We start from the raw sequence: 20,890 nt of genomic DNA on the forward strand, positions 1-20,890 counted from the left end.
TGACCTAGAAATTTGTATTGGCTGTAATGTTCCTAGGAGTTTTCATTTCTTTCAGAAGGTGAGCAGTGGATTCTTTCTATTTATATTCTGCCTTTTTTTTCCCTAAGAGATAAGGTTAGTTTTTTAAAATTATTATTATTTCTTGAAATATGATGTCTAGGCTTCTTTTCTTTCTCTTCTTTTTTTATAGTTTTTTTTTTTATTGTAGCTTTTTTATTTACAAAAGATATATGCATAGGTAATTTTTCAGCATTGACAATTGCAAAACCTTTTGTTCCAATTTTTCCCCTCCTTATCCTTACTCCCTCCCCCAGATGGCAGGTTGACCAATACATGTTAAATATGTTAAAGTATATGTTAAATACAATATATGTATACATATCCAATTTCTTTCTCTTCTTTTTTAAAAAACATATAGCTTTCAGGTAGTCCAGAGTCTTAAATCATCCTCTCCTTAGAGGTGTCTGGATATCATAAGGGCCTGAGTTTAAATTTTTAAGATCCTAAGGCCCTTGGAAAGTCACAATCTCTGTTTGCCTCAGTTTCCTCAACTGACTTGCCCAGGGACACATAAACTCATAAGTGCCCAAGATAAAATTTGAACTCAGGTTTGCATGACTCTGGGTCCATTGCTCTATCCACTGTGCTCTCTAGTTGATGCCAGTCCCTTTTCTTTTATATTTTCTTCTATTTATTTTATTATGAAAGAGGCAGTACACTTTTTAATATAGGAAGACCTCTACTAAAGTATGTTCTCTGACATATACTGGCTTAAAGAGGCTCAAAATGGCAAGATACAACCTCTCAATGTTGTGGGCCTGAGGCTCCAAGTTATCTAGAAGGTGCTTTTATTATTGCTAATAAAAATGTCATCTAGGAATTCTTTATACCAATGAAATCTCAGGTCTGGTTGCTTATCTATATTTTGTGTATATCCAAGTTGTTTCCTTTAATAGAATGGAAATTTTTTGAAGGCATTTTTGGTTTTGTATTCCTAACACTTAATACAATATCAGGACACCTCAGAATTTTAATAAATATTTTTTGATGGAATGATATCATAGTGTTTGTTATTTTAAGGATACTGTTTTGCTATATATAGTCAAAATGATTTTTTATTTTAATAACTAAAGTTAAATGTAATTAGTTGACATTTTCAGTAGTTTCTACTTGTAGCATTAGGAGTCCAAGTTCTCAGTAAACTCTTGGGGAGTGCCAGAAAAAGGAATCCTAGAGAGACTGCACAACACTCTTTTTATATTTCTATCTTCTGTGAATTACTAGTTCTTTGCTTTTGTATTTTAATAGTATTTTATTTTTTCCAAATACATGCAAAGATAGCTTACAACATTCACTTTTGTGAATCTTTGTGTTCTGAAAGTTTTCCCTCTCCCCCTGCCTTCCTAAAGACAGCAAGCAATCCAATATAGGTTAAACATGTGCAGTTCTTCTAAACATATTTCCATTTCTATCATGCTGTTCAAGAAAAATCAGATCAAAAGGGAAAAAGTCACAAAAAAGAAAAAAAAAATAACAACAAGCAAACAAACAACAACAAAAGATTAAAATACTTCGCTTTGATCCACATTCAGTTTCCATAGTTCTTTCTCTGCATGCAGATGGCACTTTCCATCCCAAGTCTATTGGAATTGCTTTGAATCATATGGTTTTGTATTTTATTTGCCATTAGTTTTCAGATTGATTTCAAAAATCTAAATTTCTTCTTAGTGGAGGTAAGGGAGAAAAACATTTGAGCTCATTCAGTACTTGAAAACTAATTCTAGGAAAGAAAGTCACTTTTAGAAGCCAGCTGTGGTAGTGGCAGCTATAGAGAGAGGGGCCTCATTCTAGACAGATCTGGGACACGAATTTATTAGAATCTAAGGAAATTATCCCTAAATGCTGCCCCTATTTCTGCCTGGGATATTTCCTTACATCTCCACAAAGCATATTGCTAACCCCTGTCTCTCAGCAATTAAGAATAGCATCTGAAGGTGTCCACTGACACTCATTGCCATGCCTTCTTTTGTATACCTAATGGTATAACTACTGGAGGTTGTTCTGTTGAGTTCTCCTTGGTGGCTAATCTATTTCTCTTTCTTTCAAAGCTTTAGCTCATGAAAATCACTTCAGTGACATTAGATCTCCAGGTGGAAGGAAGCCAATTTGCTCTCCATAGTAAGAAATACCTTGCCCTCCTTTCTATGGTAGTATAAGTTGGCATTCATCCAACCACCACCTGCTTTAACATCAATCTTGCTCTCTTAATAGCAAAGACTCTATGTATGTATGTACTTACAAAATCATGGACTTCAGGTTAAAAAGACTGTCTGGAGTCAAGTCCCTCAATTATAGATAAGGGAACTGAAGCCTAAGCAGGGAAAGGTAGTCTAAAACAACAAACCATCGAACCAGGATACAAATCCTAGTCTTCTTTTTAATCTGTTGGGCCAATACCCCTCTTAGGGCTTTACTTGCCTCCTCACTCTGTTTAGACCTCAGTTAAGAGTTCCCTCTTTAACATACTGGAATTCCCTGCCTTTTTGGCTATCTTCCCCTTTAACCTTCAGTTATCAGTTACCCACAATCCACCCTATCCAGTTTTGTTACTTGCACTAAACCATTGCTTGATAGAGTGTCTGTTCAATTCAGCAGCATCACTGTTTACTTGGCCAATTAACTGTCCATGTGAAAGAGAAAAATTTAATCTTTATTTATTTCAATTTCTAAACAGTGGAATGGGGAATATAAGTGAAACCAGAAACCCTCTAGCACCAGAATACAAATAGTTGGCAGACTAATAATCTGGCCAACAAATTTACTAAGAATTCACACGAGCATAATATCAGTTCAGCTCTCCTTAGGTGAGACTTTCAAGTTAAAAGCCTCCTCCTGTTGCAAAGCTGACCAACTTTAAGGTGCCTTTGAGTTAAAAGTGGGTAGTTTCTTTTCATAGCAAATGTGCTTTTCTTGGATAATTCCTCTTCCTCTCATATCTCTTTCCCCCCTCCCACTGACTCCCTCATGGGGTTCATAAAATAAATTAATTTAGGGTTCAAAGAATCCCTAATAAGTTGCATAGATGTCCTTTCTTTAATTGGCTTTTAATGACTCCCAATCCCAGTTTTGCCAAAAGAAAAAAAAAAACATCCTGCCCTTTTAAGGAAGAAGCTCCCCTCTTTAATGCCCAGAAAGCACACATTCAATAACCAAGCAAGCTAAAGTTGAGGACCGTCAAAGAGTTTTTATAATACAGTTGGATTAAAAAAAAGAATAAAAATGAGCACTCAAGGAAACTACTCATTCAAATGCAGATTGCTTGGAGCTATAACCAACAGAGCCAATTGGCTTTCTTCTTCCCTGTCTTACAAGTCAAAAGTGAGTGCGTGTGTGTGTGTGTGTGTGTGTGTGTATGTGTGAGAGAGAGAGAGAGAGAGAGAGAGAGAGAGAGAAACAGACACAGAGACACACAGAGAGACAGAGAGTAGGGAGGAAGGGAGACAGAGAGGGAGAGAGGAAAAAGAGAAAGAGACAGAGAGACAGATAGAGAAGAGAGGGAAGGAGGGAGGGAGAGAGGGGGAGAGAGAGCAAGCTGGAAATGAATGAACAGCTAAGCAAAATTGACTCTCTTTTTTGAGACAGAGGAGATGGAGAAAGAAGAGAATATAGGATTCTGTTGTCTGTTGCATCAACTACTGTGCATTGCCTTGACCTGATCAGCTCCTTGGTTGTATATCTGGTTAGCCATTCTCCTCAGACGGCCTTTCCAGAGCATCAACAGTTAGTCTCAGGAGAGACTTTTTCTTGATCCCATTAATCTCTCACAGCTTCTGCATCTTGGCCATTGCTATTACTGCTTCTTCTAGATTAAAGGTTCTCAACTTAAAAACAATTAATCAAGGATCTCTTTTGCAATCTAGTAAAGTCATGGAACTCCTCTCAGAATAATATTTTTAATTGAAGGAAATAATAAATTTCAATTAGAGGTTAGTGAAAGAAAGTCATTTTCTTTTCCCATCTAGATTCACCAATCTTCTAAAATATATCCTGAGATCTGTGAAACAGGTAACTTTTGTTCTAGGGCAAGATGGAGACACTATTTCCCCTCCCTCCCCCTACAAATTACCTTTTTAGAATCTGTTCAATAACCAAAACAAAACCAAGGGCCCCTCTGCTTCTTACTAAACCTAATGCTTCTAGTTCACCTCTTTCCCCATGCCCTATCTAACCTAAAACCTTGTGATAAAAATACCCTTATACAAATGGTACCCACAATGGTACCTACTGAATGCAAAAGATTTAGAGAAAGATCTTTAGCTATGCAGGTGGGTAGTATAAAACATCTATGGAGAATTTATATGAGGCCAACAATTTCTGAGGAGGAGATGCATGTCTCCTCCTATTGTCCAAGATTGTAAAGATTATCTTCTAGACCAACCTCTTCATAAGGATGATAAAAGTAATAAAAGCCAGAAGGTATTGTGCTTCAAAGGAGAAATGATTACTGAGTGACTGCTAAGAAGGAATCTGAAAATGCCAGTGGGGAGCAAGGAATATGACAACTCTGTTAGCAGACTCCATTAGCTCATGGCACAAACAACATTAAATATTTAAATTTGGAAATTGCCTTCCCTGACTTAACACACTTTTTAGGAGATAGCTAGACTTTTTTCTTCAGTCCTTTTTTTTTTTTCATTTAAAACAAGACTTAAACATGATTTCAAAGTCCTTATCTGATGAACTCCTCCCTGATACACTCTTTTCCATATTTTTGGCCTTTCCTCCTTGACCTTTCTCCTCCTCATATCTACTAGATTTACTTACTATTGCTGTCTTTGCTTTAGCTTATTAATGTGGCTCTTCTCATAGCCTCTACCCCCAACCAAATTTAACAATGTTAAACATTCTCCAATCAGGACAAAGAGGGACTTCTCCTTTGTTCATGCCTGATAAGACAATTATACAATTCTAATATGTCTGCAGGAATTAAATTGGATGGATGTTATTAGAAATGAAACTTTAATAATAACTTGTTCATTCTTCTGTGAATGATTAACTAACATAGTATTGAAACTAGTGTGTGTGTGTGTATGTATAATATATACATTTTACACTCACACACACACACATATTATATAGTATATTGACAAATGATGCTGGGGACAATGGGAGGTCTTCCCTTTCCTTCCAGTTACTACCAAGGCCCACCTTCCAAAACAATTAATACATACCGAAGTGAAGGAGGCGGGGTATAATCAAAGAATGATAGAGATTCAAAGAAATTTGAGAGAATCTAATTCAACATACCCATTTTATACTTAGAGGGAAGCCCTAATTCATGGTAGTGCCTGGCACATGTAGGCATTTATTAAATGTTTATTCATTTTAATTGATTAAAGAATTGAGTAAAGTACATCATCCTAATGATAAGATTTAGAACAAAAAAAAAAAGGCCCTTGGAAATCATCTAGAACAATCCTTTTCTAGATGAGAAAACTGAGACCTACAGAAGCTAAAAGTAGTTTGCCCAAGCAAAGAGCTTTTTATTTTGTGTAAGGCTACCAAGTACTAGTGATTGGGCAAGGAGAAGCGCTGATGAGTGAAGAGTCTGAAATGGGAGAAAGGAAACCAAAAATCCAGGCTAGTTGGTATTAGGCTGTTGCAGAGCTCTGAGATATGGGAGATTGAGATAAATGGGAAGGTGGTTGTTGGGGCAAGGATACAACCCTGAAGTCAAATGTAAGATCAAAATGTAAGGCATATAAGGAAACTGAACACACACACACACACACACACACACACACACACATATACACACACACATATGAACTGAACATGTGTGTACGTGTATGGCAACTTGACTTCCAAAAGCTTTGAGTTAAAAAAAAATCAGCAGCAGCTTGCCTCTCTCTCCCAATCCCTGAAATGTGGGCATAATGATTGACAAGGCTCACTTGAACCTTCTCTGGACAGGGCCATGAGCAGCGGTTAAGTATTTACAGGGTCCTATTTAGACTTCAAAGGGCAGCTGGTCAGTATAGTGGACAGAATGCTGGACTATAGCCAAGAAGATCTGAGTTCCAATTATTAGCTGTGTGACCTTGGACAAGTCACTTTACCCTGTTTGCCTCAATTTTCTTATCTGTAAAATGAACTGGAGAAGGAAATGGCAAACCACTCCAGTACCTGTGCCAAGAAAACTGCAAACACAATTAAAATGACTGAATGACCTGGAGCTTTAAAAAATCTTAGATACTATCTAGGCCAGCCACTGCATAAGAGGCAATGTAGTTTATTGGATAATAGCATCTGCTTCTAAGAGTTATAAAAATCAAATAAAATAACATTGAAGTATTTTTCTGGTCTCAGAATTTTAAATGAGAACTGGCATTTTACAAATCTAGTCATTTCTTTAGTCTTCTGGCTCCCAGGACTGTGCTCAAATCCCTCTGCTCTCTCCTAACACACATTAAGATCACAAATCTAGAGCTGAAGGAGAGCTTGGAGGCCAACAAAGCCAACGTATTTTACAGGTTAACCAAGTAACTGAAAAGTTTTGTGCCTTCTCCAGGGTCACATAATTAATAAATGTGCAATAAGGCAGGATTTTGAATCCAGGTCCCCCTGATTCTCTGATTTTGTATATTCTCTCACAACTCACAACACACATTTACTTAAGTCCCTAGCTCAGTGCTTTATTCATATATGACACACAGTGTTCCCAATAAATATTTGATGGTGACACCGGATGAAGTTTATAGATTTTGGCTGCAGGTCTCTCCCTGTCACAGCTTGGACACACATTCTCTAAGCAAACTCCCTGCTTCTTTTGGGTTTGCCTTGGACATCTGGCAACAGGAACATTTTGAGGAGGAATTCTTGGGTTCAGTCAGGTAAATTGCTTGGCCAACAAAAGCTCAGCATTTAGAACGTTATTGTACAGTAAGGTAACAAACAAGGTATTGAGAAATATCCATCCTCATCCAGAGAGAGAACTATGGAGACTTAATGTGGATTAAAGCTTAATGTTTTCACCTTTGTTGTTGTTTGTGCACTTGTTTTATTTTTCTTCCTCATGGTTTTTCCCCTTTTGGTCTGATTTTTCTTGTACATTATGACTATATGGAAATATGTTTTTTAAAATTGCACATATTTAACCAATATCAGATTGCTCCCCTTTTGGGGGAGAGGGAGATAAGAGAGGGAGGGAGAAAAATTTGAAACACAAAGGTTTGCAAAAATGAAAGTTGAAAACTATCTTTACATTCATTTGGAAAAATAAAATACTATTAAAAATAAAAACAATAAAATAAAACACAAGAAAGAGAAATATCCCCAAACTCATTTTAGAAAGAAAAGTTTATCTTTTGTTTTTCCTTTTTTTTTTATTAGGACGAACCTTAAGGCCTTAATTCACAATAACATTATTCACATTGTTACATTTTAAGTCAGCAAAGAGGTCATCAATCAAGTCATTAGATCTGAAATGTATTCAACAATGGACTTGGCTAAGATTTCATATAAAAATAACTGAAGGATTACATCCTTCACACAACTGTTAAGGACTAACAAATCTATGACTCTGTAATTGCATCTGTCAAACAAAACAAAACAAAACCAAACAAAACCAACCCAAAAAGCCCCAACCACTACATAGTAGCATTTAAGCTTTTGCTACTTTAGACCTTCCAGTTAACAATAGTCAGTTGAATGCTCTTCCCTTAAACCAATTAGTGTGTCAAGATGTGTCTGGAATGACTTTCAGCTATTATATTACCTTTTTCTGAGTGCAGCACATGTCAGGTTTGGCACATATTTTAAATCTAATTTTTCTTTCTTTTCTCAAGTATTGAGGCCCATTTTTGCTTCCATAGGATGCCATCAGGACAACTTGTGTGACTGGTTGTAAAGATCATGTAATCCTTTGGAAGTGGAAGGGACCTCAAACACTAACGGGTTCAACCTCTTCACTGTACAGATCAGGAAACTGGCACCTATGGGGGCCTGTGTCACACAGGTAAAAATTTAAACCCAAGTTCAACAACCTTTCTTTACATCACCTTGCTGCCTGCATTTCTCTTGCCATCACTGGTATCATTTGACATCCTTGCACATCATACCCACATACCAAATACTATTCAAAGGGCAGGTGACAGATAGGATATGGAGAATGCTCCCAGCAGGCAAGAAAATAGCATTTACAGCTAACCTCCAAGTCCTATTGCATCTAAGGTTTAAGTGATTTCTTTACCACAGCCATCAGTCTTTTCAGTGACAAGAGTCTAGGAGAGAAAGGGAAAAAGATGGGGGAGAGAGAAGAAGAGAAAGGGAGAGGAGGAGAAGGAGAGAAAGAGAGAGAGAGAGAGACAGAGAGACAGTTTCAGAGAGAAAGAGACAGAGAGACAGTCAGAGACAGAGAAAGAGGAGGAGGAGAAGGACAAGAGAGGGAAGAAGGGAGACAGAGAGAAATGGGGGGCAGAGAAAGAAGACAGCCGCCTCAACAATAGGAGTCAACTTATTTTTGCTACTTCATTTATTAGAAAGAATCCCCCTCCCCATTTTTTAAACCCTACCTTTAGATGGGGTAGTATATGGCTCATCTCTGAGGATTTTCCCCTTTCCCCCTAGGGAATTTCTTTAGATATGGTGACAATAATAAGATCTGAACACATTCCATTCGTTCCCCTCCAATAGCTAGACAGAGGCTGACACCCTAGAAGTGAGGGTTTTCCTCTGCCTGTTGTCTCTTGCACCACAGAGGTCTATTCTGATACTGCTAAAATTGTTAAGGACAATCTTCCCCCTACAAGGGCCAGCAAACAATTTAACATTGCTGGATTTTATTGCTGGTGAACTCAAAACTCACAACTTTTAGAAATGCAAGTAGAAGCCATGGTCCCACTCTAGGGCATTTTGCTGAGATCCAAGGCAAGAACAAAGAAAAACATCCCTGCCTTCCTAATACATTGACAATGCAAACCTAGGACCAGGAGAGGCACCTTGGAATAAGTAGTAGGAGAACCTACCAAGCACCTCGTACTTAATACACTGCCCTTGTTCAGAATAGGGCATTCAAATATTGGTTGCTAATGGGCAGAATGTTCAAAGAAAACAGTGTCAGGACAATATTTATTAAACCCAGAGCAAAGTCAGACTTCAAAATCCAAAAAATTAAAAAAAATCATTCTAAACTTTCTTTAATGTCTAACAAGAATTCCCCTTTTTAAAGAGAGAGGAACTGCACTCTCCCTTTATCTCAAGCATTTAACACTATCAACTTTGGGATTCTTGGACTGGATTAAGTAAACTTACTGGCCAACAAATGTTCAGCATTTAGAACATCATTGCACAGGTGCATTTTCTCCATTAAGAAAATCTCCTGAAATTGCTTTTTGAGATATAACTGAGTTGGAGTGGGAGAGAAATCAAATTCTCTCCAATGTAGTTATGAAAAAAACAAACCAAAAAAATGAGTCTTCCCTCAGTTTTTATAGAAATAAAAAAGAAAAAACTGAAACCCAGAGGTATAATTTTGTCATCAAATTTTAGTCTTTACAATTTTTGCAGCCTGTTAACTTCTCTATTTTTCCTGTCAGCACTAGGTACCATTACTGGCAACTCAGAAATGACAATTCCACCTACAATCCATTAATTCATTAGAGATTAAGACTTTCTCTTCATTGTTGTCTAAAATCACTCTTAAAATTGTATTATTTTCCTCAACCCCTGTCCCCCTTTGCAGATTAAATTCTTATTTTTATTCCTGGGGGGAATGGGAGGCCAGGGATGTCCTGATTACCATGGAGCCACTCAGTGCCCCTTTATGCACAAATGAAGAATGGCTATTAGGAGGGGTCCCATTTCACATGCCAAAGAGCTAACAACTGGCCAACTGTTATTGATTAGGAATTTTACAAAATGAAGGTGCAGTTCAGGAAACTAGTTCTGGGTTCAGGTATACAGCTGGATATCCCTTGGTTTAAGGAAGACACTTCTCTCTTCATGGTCTCAGGCATCAGTTTAGCAAAAAATCTGGCTTCTGATACCCAAAGAGCTTAAAGTCTCCTTCAAAACGTGCATATAGACGGCGTATGTCTCTTTTGCTTACTCCCAAGAAGTAGTGTTCCACCTTGGTTTTGTTATACACAGTAATGCCTGGAGGAATTGTTGGGTAAGATACTAGATGATCAATCCCAGCTTCCTTCAGGATATATGGAGCATCTTCCTCCAAGGTCTCATGATGTCCAATCACACTGTAGTTTATTTCACAAGGTGCACAAAGTTCTACATACGTTACCCAATGAATTATGTGGTCCCCAAACTGAAGATCTAACCACCTATGGTTTGGGTCCCCCAGGTAACGCACAAAATCCTCAAACTGAAGACCCCTAGTTTCTGTTCGATTCTTTCTATATTTTCTAATGATTCCAGGAGCTATCTCATGCCGATACCAAGGCTCAAACCTAGGATTATGTACAAACTTGTCCTTAAAAGCAGAAATGAGTCTTTCAAAGGGGTCTCTTACGATAAAAAATTTGAAGTATGATTTCAAGCTAAAGAAAAAAGAAAGGAAAACTCAATTAGTAAAGGAATAAAGGTAATTTTACAAGAACAACTGAAAAAAAAAACTGTTTAACTTATGTCTTATGGTTTCAAAATGAACAGAGGTCCCTTTTCATCTGCAGAGAAATATCCTGAATGAATTAAAAGGCTGATTATGTTAAATCTATATACTGTAGTTTAAACTACCTAGAAAAGAAAAAGGAGGAAAGAAATACAAAGAAGCTTAGAGTTTAGAATATAAAACTGTAATTGATAAATATCTATGAGTTTAGTTTCATGAATCTGTACTCTAAATAGCCGTATAAACTGGATAGATAGGTGATAGAGTGCTAGGTCTATAGTCAGGAAGATATGTTTAAATTCAGTTTCAGACAGTTACTAGCTGTGTGACCTCCTGGGAAAATCATTTAACCTTGTCTGCTTCAATGTTCACATTTGTAAAATGAACTGGAGAAGAAAATGGCTAAACCTCTCCAGTCTTTGGCAAGAAAACTTCCAATAGGGTCACAAAGAGTCAGTCATGACTGAAAATGACTGAACAACATAAACTGGACAGGATCAGAATTCATGAAAATCATGGCCCTTTGAAAGGAGAAATATTTAAGGAAATAGTGCTCCTATTAAATTAGTGACAACCTTGTTAACATTTTTTTTCTCTCCTTAGCCATTATTCTAACTGGGCCAATCCTAATTTACAAATAAAACTAACCAATTTCAATATTGATTTGAATATAGGCTGGGTACTACTAAAATTAGATCTCTTTGAAAAAAAGAAAAAAAAGTAAAGGTACACTGAAAAATAGAACTAGGTTTTATTCAAGTCTGAGTGGGGAAAAAATGTAATATATATTTGAATGAACGTAGTATATGGTACTGTGTAGAGAGAGAATTACATTTTGCTTTATTTAAAAAAGATGAATATGTTTATGTAGTATATCTCTATTCTTTCAATTACATATGTCTGATATGTCTAAGTTGTAGATATGGACTGCTCCCCACAGATCACTTGGTTAGAGCGATCACAATAACAGTAACAATACATGTGTTAGAAATAATGGAGAAAGCCAATACAGAATTGTTCTGTAACTAAAGCTATTAACAGTTTTTTTAAATGACTTTATTTTTAACACAGATTATGTAAATGAAACTTGGCTTCAATATTTAAGGAGTTTTCCAATATTCTGAAGGATCTGAATTTTTAAAAATACTTGGTTATCAAAAAGCAGGTTAAGTCAAAATTCTCTGAAGTTTGTAATAATAAGAAAAGCAAATACTTTAGATAATTAAATAAGGGGGGAAACTCATATCAAAACTTTTTTTGCTATGGTAGATTTTAAAATACTGAACATGTCTGGTTCTTATCATAATGACAATTTGAGATTTACATATCATCTATCTGATTTCTTATTGTTTACATAATCTCACATCAAGTTTGGCTCACCAGGGAATAAATACCTTAATTAATAAGGGGGGAGAAAGGGGAAGGATGATGATCCTTTCTGATGGACACTTCTCCCCTTCAAATATTAAAAGGAACTTTTCATCAGTGGCTAATGAAGAACTGGATTTTGTTTTGTTTTGTTTTGTTTTTTTAAATAAAGACTACTTCTATCAGTATTTTAGGAAGTGAATGTTAGTCATTTTTCATTTTACTCTAACACCTTTCTCCCTTAATTAGGAAAAATCTCTTACCGTTTCTGAATTTCAGAGTCACTGAAAGAAGACAGACGTGGTAGGCCATTTTTTTCATGGTCATGTACTACATTTTCTGGGATCTCTTCAATGGAAGGAAAAACTCCTGGGAAACAAACAGAAAGAGACAACCTGCTAAAACTCTTTCTTCCCACCAAAAAAGGTGACTTAGCACAGAGCAGGCTCTACTTCCCTTGTCCCTTTCCTTCAGTAGTTTGTTTTCAACTTGGAGAAAGTCTAAAGACACTTAGAGATTTAAATGTATCAACTTCTGGAGGGAGAAAGAGGATAATTTCTATGTTGGTCTTCACTTTCCTTATCTGCATCATAAAGAAGAATCCTGACCAGTTCCCCAAGGATATGGGATAGTATGACTAAAAGATAATAATCCAAACTGGCACACAGAGGGCCAACACAGTGCTAGTTCTAAGTACCCTGGATGTGATTATCTGAACAAGTGCTCCAGGTTATTTCTGGAATGCTGGGGGAGACAGTTATTCCTGGCAACTCTATACATGGACTCTGGATAGTTTTCCCTCTGGAGGATTTTGCTAACCTATCATCACCAGCCCTGAAGAGCTTTCCTACCGGATCTACAGGTTTAGCTAGGGAGTTCCGGTTAGTCATCTTGTCATTGTATCACTCCCAGAAGCTGTGATGCTGAATAGATCCTAAATTAACAAGCTGAGAAAAAGTTTTAAATAACCCAATAACCAATTGGGGAAGGGGAGTGTCAGTTAAAAATGAGAAGCAAATAAAGTATGAAAAATTGATGAATCTGGATATAATCTGTAATGAATTTAAACTGGGTTGAGTCAACAATTAAAGAGGACACAATTGCCATAGTTATATAACTAAGGATATTTTATTCCATTTCTAAGATCTGTAGTGTTTATTCTGGCCTGAAATTGTTAACAACCTGCTACAGTACCACCTCTGAGCCCACACTGACAAATATTGCAATGTAGACATTGGTGGGACAAAGGATATGACTTCAAAATAGAATGCTATGTGACAGATTCTTCCCGTTTGTACTTCCTTGAGTTGATGTTTACAAAGCTTAAAAAACTTGCATAATAATAATAGCTACCATTTACAGGGAGCTTTAAGGTTTGCAAAGTACTTTATTATAAACATCAACTCATTAAGAAGTAGGTGCTATTATCATCCCCATTTTATAGATTCAGAAAATGAGACCAAGAAAGGTTAAGTGATTTTTGTTCAGGGTCCCTCAGCTGAGAGTCAAGATTTAAACTCAGGTCCAGAGTCCTATTCACTGTATTGACCAAGCTGGCTTTAATTCCATGCAGGAATGATATCAAACAGGAACAAATTATTTTGATTATAATGAAAAGTTTTTACCCAATTCTTTGTTACCTCTTTAAAGCTTTCTCAGTGTTAATTCTGCCCTGTAAATTTACAGTTTAAAGAACTTCATATGGACCAGTAGAGAGAGTACCAGATGTTGTGTCAAGAAGACCTGAGTTCAAGACAGCTAAGTGGAGCAGCAGATAGAGCACAGGCTCTCAAGAGGACCTGAGTTCAACTCTTACCTCAGACACTAAAAGTGTTATCCTAGTTAAGTCATTTAATTCTGATTGCCTCCAAAAAAGAAAACATTGGTTCATAGCCTGCCTCTCACCCTTCTTAGCTATAGTCTAGAACCTCTCCATATCTCAGTTTTCTGGTCTGCAAAATGTAGATAAAAGCACTTGTAGAACAGATTACCACACTGGTTCGAATCAAAGTCCTTTCACTGACTTCCCTGTGTGACTGTGGGCAGATTCATTCTTCAAATCTAACTTTCTGCATCTGCAAAATGAGTAGTTTGGAGAGAGGTCCCCTCTGGCCTTAAATCCATGATCCTTTGAATCCTCCCTAGACAATCTATTCATTGTCTGCAGTCTTGAACGTTTTAGAATTACTGTATCATATATTCAGAGGTGAATAGGACCTTTACAGACTATCAAAACCCCTCATTTTACAAATGGGGAAACTAAGTCATTAAGGAAATGCAATGGGAAATTTCATGGGTTACACAGCTAGGAACTGTTTGAGGCAGGATCTAAACCAGGTCTTCCCCATTTCAGGTCCATTGCTCCACCCACACCATCAAATTCTCCATGCAGATGTCCTATATAGACTTGCTTATTTACTTGCTCATAAGGCACAGGATGCTATGAGGAATTATTTCAAGCACGACTCCAAGCAACTATTCATTTTTCTCTTACGTAGCTCTGTGCAAATTAGTCATCTATTTTTGTTCACCAACTAAGACTCCTGCCCCTGTAAGTAGATGTTTATTTCTTCAGAACACTGTGACTCATCCTACCATGGCATACTTAGGGAGACATTTTTATATACTCATTGTCTTAGACGTACATTGAAATTTCATTTTCAGATTGCTAAATTGGACATGCTGCCAAAATACTCATTCAGGCTTTTATGCAACATATCTCTTACACTGATGATGAACTTTACGATTGAAAGGATAAATGCTTTCATTTTTCTTTTTTCTATTCTTGTCCCACTTTTTAAAAAAATGCAAATGACCTGAAACATTTAAAGTAATTTACCTACACAGACTGCAATCAAGACTTAGTAAGGAAGGTCTAAAATGCTGCCTAAGGCACTTAGATTAAATGACTTATCTAAAGTCACATAGCAATCAGAGACAAGATTTGAACTTAGAACTTTCTGACTTCAAAGAAAGCCTTTTGTCTGCTTTACAATAGCTAGGAAGTCCCATTGGGTCACTGTTTGAGTCCTGATTGACTTAGATTGAATATAAATAGCAGTTTCTGCTTTGGACAGAAACCTGGAAGGTCTTCCTCTCCCAGGTTCGTTCATTTATTTAGTTTTGGGTTGTTATTGTTGTTTTTGTTGTTGACTAAGTGAAAGAAGAGATTCTTTGCCTCAATTGCTGCCTAGCCTTAATCACTGAATGAATGCAGCCTAAGTCAAACTGAGACCTGTTGAAGATCTTAGCTTAAAAAGGCCAAGGGCTCCCATTGCATCCAGGACCATCTCCAGTTGTCCTGATCTATATCTGGCCACTGGACCCAGATGGCTTTGGAGAGGAAGGTGAACCAAGTGATCCTGCAGAGCCCTGCCTCCCTTGAATCCAATTCAAACTTGCATGTCATAGCATCATCTCTCTGATGTCATGGTCCTCTTTGAGAAGGAAGGACAAACAGCAGCAGCAAGTTATATAAATAATGGGTTGGGTGATGGAGAAACAAAGTGGATTTTTTACTTCTATGTTTGTTTCTTTTTTTTTTGAGCTGCCATTATTGTTTATTTGAAATATGCTCCTTTCAAAGATGAAGGAATTCAATGGATTAAAGTAAAGAATTACTCTGAATTATAGACAAGAATAATGACCATTTGTGAATGATGTTTAAACAAGCAAATTCATGGAGCCATGAAAAAGGGTCTAGCAAGCCCCCATAAAGGTACCTCCACTCAAATCAGTTTGTTCTCAAGTGAAGTACAATTTTTGAGGGTATTGGCCTCTTTATATGTCAAGAGGGTGAGAAAGATGTATACTGGGAAATCAGAACAGTTCCTTATTTATAAAGCACTTAGCACAGTGGTTGGCACATAGTTGGTGCTTAAGAAATAAATGATTGCTTTCTTCCTCTCTTTCTCATCTCCTGTTCATGCTCAAACATTCCATGAGGGAGGTGACCTCTCACAGTAATAGAAGAGAAAAGGAGCTAGCCTAATTCCTAAGTACAATAGAGATTGACATGTTCCAAATTTAGAAATCCAGTAAGGCAGAAAAACCTGATCACTGACCAATCAGTCAGGATGCTTGAAGTCAAGATTTATCTCGGTTTTCCCATTCAATGAGATAACATCTATAAAACACTTTACAAACTTTAAAGTACTATACATATAGATGCCAGCTATTAGTGTTATTTAGGCAAACTAACATTAGATTCATCCTTTTAAGGAACAATTATAACATATTAGTATCTAAAATTAATTTTACTAATTAACAACCAGTTAACATTGGTTTTGAGCACAAACAGAAGGGAAAATATAAATATTTTCAAAGCTACCTTTGGAGTAGAGAATGTTTGTTCAAAAAAATCTTGAGATAAGAAAAGGTCTTGAAGGACCTGAGTTCAGACTGGCTTAAGACACTTAACACTTACTAGCTTTGTGACCTTGAGTAAGTCACTTACCCCAATTGCCTTCAGAAAAAAAAAGTTAAAAGATTTCACCTGTACTTATTCCTTTCCTTCCTACGCCCCTCCTTTACCCAAACCAGATATACCCATATCAACCCAGACCTGAAGGTCCCTCACATACCATTTAAAACAATTAGAACTTTTTTCCACTGTGTATTGCCCACTTTGGGAGTTTGACAGAAGAGGATCTTGTGTTTGTCGCAGACAAATATTCGGTCTAAGACAAATTTTGAAACTGTGGTGTGTGAGAGATTCCTCAGAGCTGCATCTCGGCAGACGTTTTTGAGAAGTTCCAGACGCTCCAAGTGGACCATGGGCTGGTTAAGCCGGTTTCCTGAAAGCACTTTCCCAGTTGGCTGAAGATTTAAAATGAGGCAGATGAGGTACAAAGACTTGAAGCTAGAAAACACAAGGTATGGTTTGGGGATATGGCAAATGACTTAGAAATTGGAAATAGTAGAATCAAGCCTATATGTTCCCAGAAGCATAGATTTAAAGTCCTTTGAAAATTTACAGATTTTAAAGCTTTTTCAAGACTTATAAATTTTAGAGCCCTTTCAAGATTCACAGATCCCTTTCAAAGGACCCCTTATTTAATAGATGGATCCTGTAGATGGGCCTAGAGGAGTTAAATGATGTGCATAAGGTAGCACAGTTAATAAGCATCAGGGATTGGATTTTAACTCAGCAGGGTCCTCTGGTTCAAGAACCAGTGCTCTTTCTGTTGCTCCAAAGTGTCTCCAGGTCTACCATGCTTCCCTGATTACTTTCTTAGATAGCATGTCCATTAAAAGTAGGACTTTTTAACATGCTTGTCTGTATAGTTGCTCCAGTGGAGCCTAAAGTACTCATCCATCACTTTTCCTGAAATCAAGTTAAATGGATGCTGAACCATAATTGTGTGAATGTGTGTTTATGTGTGTGACACAGAGAGAGCGAGCGAGCGATAAATAGATGGGGAGAGAGAGAGAGAGAGAAAGAGATAGAAATAGGGAGAGAGAGAGAGAGAGAGAGAGAGAGAGAGAGAGAGAGAGAGAGAGAGAGAGAGATAGGGAGAGAGAGAGAGAGAGCCCTATTCATCATTCCATGTGAGTGTTCTACTCTTTCACTTCACAATAAATGGATGAGGCAGGTGGGCTGTTTACCTATTACTGTGCTGATGGCATGATGAGGTGTTATTTCCTGAAAGCACAGGAATCTTTTCATTCAGAAATTGCAATAATGCATGCTATTCTCATTTCATTTCTCCACTCCCATCTCCTAGTTCTTCAAGTGTTTGTGGGTTATATAATTCAGAATTTAAATGCACAGAACAAACTAAAAACCAGGGCCCATGTCTATATAACAGCAAACTGGGGGATGATTTGGGGGGTACAGATTAAATCAGTGGTGTGCCGGTAAATATTTAATAACAACCTCTTCAAAAATATGCATGATGTACCTTAAAATTTGATCTGCATTATTAACATTTTCTCTATCACTTCTTATTAAAAAAATAAACCAAGCTCTAGTAGTGTTTGTTGATTTCCAAGGTGTAAAGGCTCACACTGAAAATTTAACAATTGATTTTCACCCTCAAGCTGGCTATAGTATAATTTCAGATTGATTTCTATGATAAGTGTTTCTGTGACAAAAATATTTCTAAATCTCTGGTATTGTAAGCAGTTATTTAGTAAAACAAAATCTCAGTAAGAAAAAAGTACTTGGACAACTCATTCTCTCTCTCTCTCTCTCTCTCTCTCTCTCACACACACACACACACACACACACACACACTAACTTGAAGCTGTTATCTTTCAATAATGCTAAAGGTTTTTAATTTTGTAATAAACTCTTAAGATCTCTTGTAATACCAGATAAAATGTATCTATCTCTTCAATGTTTAGCAGTGTTCTAAAGGCAGAGCAAAAAATTGTTTTAACTGTAGCTTATAGGAAGGATAATTGGAAACTGCTTTGATAAACACAATAATGTGAACACAGAATTTGAGAGTTGGAACTGACTTTGCAGCACATCTAGCACAACCTTTTGTTTTGGAGATGAGGAAACTGAGTCTCATAGAACTTAAATGACTTGCTTACATATGCACAGGCACTAAATCACAGGGCTAGGGTTTGAGTCTGGTTCCTACCATCTAGGTGGTACAGTAGATAGAGTGCCAGGCCTGGAGTAAGGAATATTTGTGTTTTTGTAGTGGTTAGAAACTGGAAATTGAATGGATGCCCATCAATTGGAGAATGACTGGGTAAATTGTGGTATATGAATGTTATGGAATATTATTGTTCTGTAAGAAATGACCAGCAGGATGAATACAGAGAGGCTTGGAGAGACTTACATGAACTGATATAAGTGAAATGAGAAGAACCAGGAGAACATTATACAAGGCAACAACAAGACTATATGATGATCAATTCTGATGGACTTGGCTCTCTTTAACAATGAGATGAACCAAATCAGTTCCATTTGTTCAATAATGAAGAGAACTAGCTATACCCAGCAAAAGAACTATGGGAAATGAATATGAACCACAACATAGCATTTCCACTCCCTCTGTTTTTGTCTGCTTGCATTTTTGATTTCCTTTTCAGGTTATTTTTCCCTTATTTCTAAATCCGATTTTTCTTGTGCAGCAAAATAACTGTTTGGACATGTATACATATATTGTATTTAACATATACTTTAACATATTTAACATGTATCAGTCTACCTGACACCTAGGGGAGGGGTGGGGTGAAAGAGGGGAAAAGTTGGAACAGAAAGTTTTGCAACTGTCAATGCTGAAAAATTACCCATGCATATATCTTGTAAATAAAAAGCTATAATAAAAAAAAGGAATACCTGTGTTCAAATTTGGTGTCAGATACTTACTAGTGTGACTCTGAAAAAATAATTTAATTCTTTTGTTTCAGTTTCCTTATCTGTAAAATGAGCTGGAGAAGGAAATGGCAAGCTACTTGTTTGCCAAGAAAATTCCAACTGGGATCACCAAGAGTAGAAAACTAAACAACAAGACAAAAATTTGCGACTCCAAATTCTATAACCTTTGTGCCATACAATTACTTCCTCTTGCTAGCAATGATGCTTTTAATGGAGGACTTTGTAGCTGATGGTTAAAACTATCTGTTTTTGAGAAAGAACAGGTTAATTTAATAAAATCAATTAAATTGAATAAAAAAGGTGACCACCTTTTTCATGGGTTTTTCCTAGAAAGAAAATGCAGTCAGCAAGGAGAAACAGACTTTACAGTGATTACCAGACATTACTATATTTTGGATGACACAGAAAACAGAGCCTGGATAAATGCTACCACAGCATCTGGTTAATTCCCCAAAAAGTGGCATCCAACTCCAACTCCAAATGGTAATCCAAAGACCAACATCAAGACCCAATTTTCAAAGTTAAGGAACTTTTCCATTGGAGCTACCCTTTTAGGCAGCTAGATGGTACAGCAGACCATCTGAAGTCAGAAAGATCTGAGTTTGAATCTGATATTAGACATAAATTAGCTGTGTGTTCCTAGACAAGTCACTTATTCATGGTCTGCCTCAGTTTCCCCATCTAAAAAATAGGAATAATAATAGCATGTGCCTTCTAGGGTTGTTGTGTGAATAAAAAAAGGAAACTATTTTAAAAAGGTTTTGCAACCTTAAAAATACTATATAAACACTAGCTTTAAAAAAAAAAATCACCACCAGAAAATTAAATATAGAGATGGAAAAAGAACACATATCCTTCATATTAAAAATTTCTCTGCTCCTAAATATTAGTTGCAAAAAAAAAAAAAAAAAAAGGCTTAGATTAAACATAATCCTCCAGACATTCCTTAAAGAAAGGACTGTTCCTTGTGTCCAAAGGAAGGCAAACATTTAAGTTTAATATCTTTCTTCTCTCTCTAGGAGAGATACTCTCCTAACCCCCATTTCATCAAAAGAAAACACTATTACTACTGCTAAGGGTTTAAAAAAGGACAAAGTTCAGCATTAGAGGATTTGAAGAAATAGATTAACCTGAGATCACATCTTTCTGGCATTAGATTTATATTTAAATCAACTAATAAGAAGCATTTATCAAGTCCTTACAGTGTAGCTGCTAGGGAATACAGTAGATGGAGTACCTGGCCTGGAATCAGCAAGATTTGAGCTAAAATCTAACTCCAACACTCACTAGCTACATGATCCTAATCAAGCTATTTAAGCCCTATTTGCCCCAGTTCCTCATCTGTAAAATGGGGACACACTGGAGAAAGAAATAAAAAGATACTTCACTACCTTAGCCAAGAAAACCCCAAATGGATTCATGAAGTCAGAAATGCTTGAAAATGACTCAACAATAATAATATCACTAGAGAACTGATAATTTTCCTGCCCTTTCTTTAAATGCATCTCTGAGATTGTCCTCTTTCCTCTCCTCCTTCTACAACCAAGGTCAAGGCTGAC

The 20,890-nt window shown here is 36.7% G+C and overlaps 1 protein-coding gene across 3 annotated transcripts in view; it reads right to left on the minus strand.

Annotated features, from left to right (window-relative positions):
- Nucleotides 1–7,388: 7,388 nt before the first annotated feature.
- Nucleotides 7,389–20,890, minus strand: part of CHST10 (carbohydrate sulfotransferase 10) — a 49,052-nt gene continuing 35,550 nt past the window's right edge. For all 3 annotated transcript variants that reach the window (XM_031959145.1, XM_003765657.4, XM_031959144.1), the window contains 3 exons: nucleotides 16,576–16,810; nucleotides 12,256–12,361; nucleotides 7,389–10,553 (listed from right to left, as the gene is read on the minus strand). In XM_031959145.1, the coding sequence (XP_031815005.1) occupies nucleotides 10,016–10,553; nucleotides 12,256–12,361; nucleotides 16,576–16,810 (879 nt within the window). In that variant the 3' untranslated portion in view covers nucleotides 7,389–10,015. The remainder of the gene's footprint in view (nucleotides 10,554–12,255; nucleotides 12,362–16,575; nucleotides 16,811–20,890) is intronic.

Source organism: Sarcophilus harrisii, chromosome 3 (genome assembly GCF_902635505.1).
Source record: "Sarcophilus harrisii chromosome 3, mSarHar1.11, whole genome shotgun sequence".
In the NCBI taxonomy this organism is placed as follows: domain Eukaryota; kingdom Metazoa; phylum Chordata; class Mammalia; order Dasyuromorphia; family Dasyuridae; genus Sarcophilus; species Sarcophilus harrisii.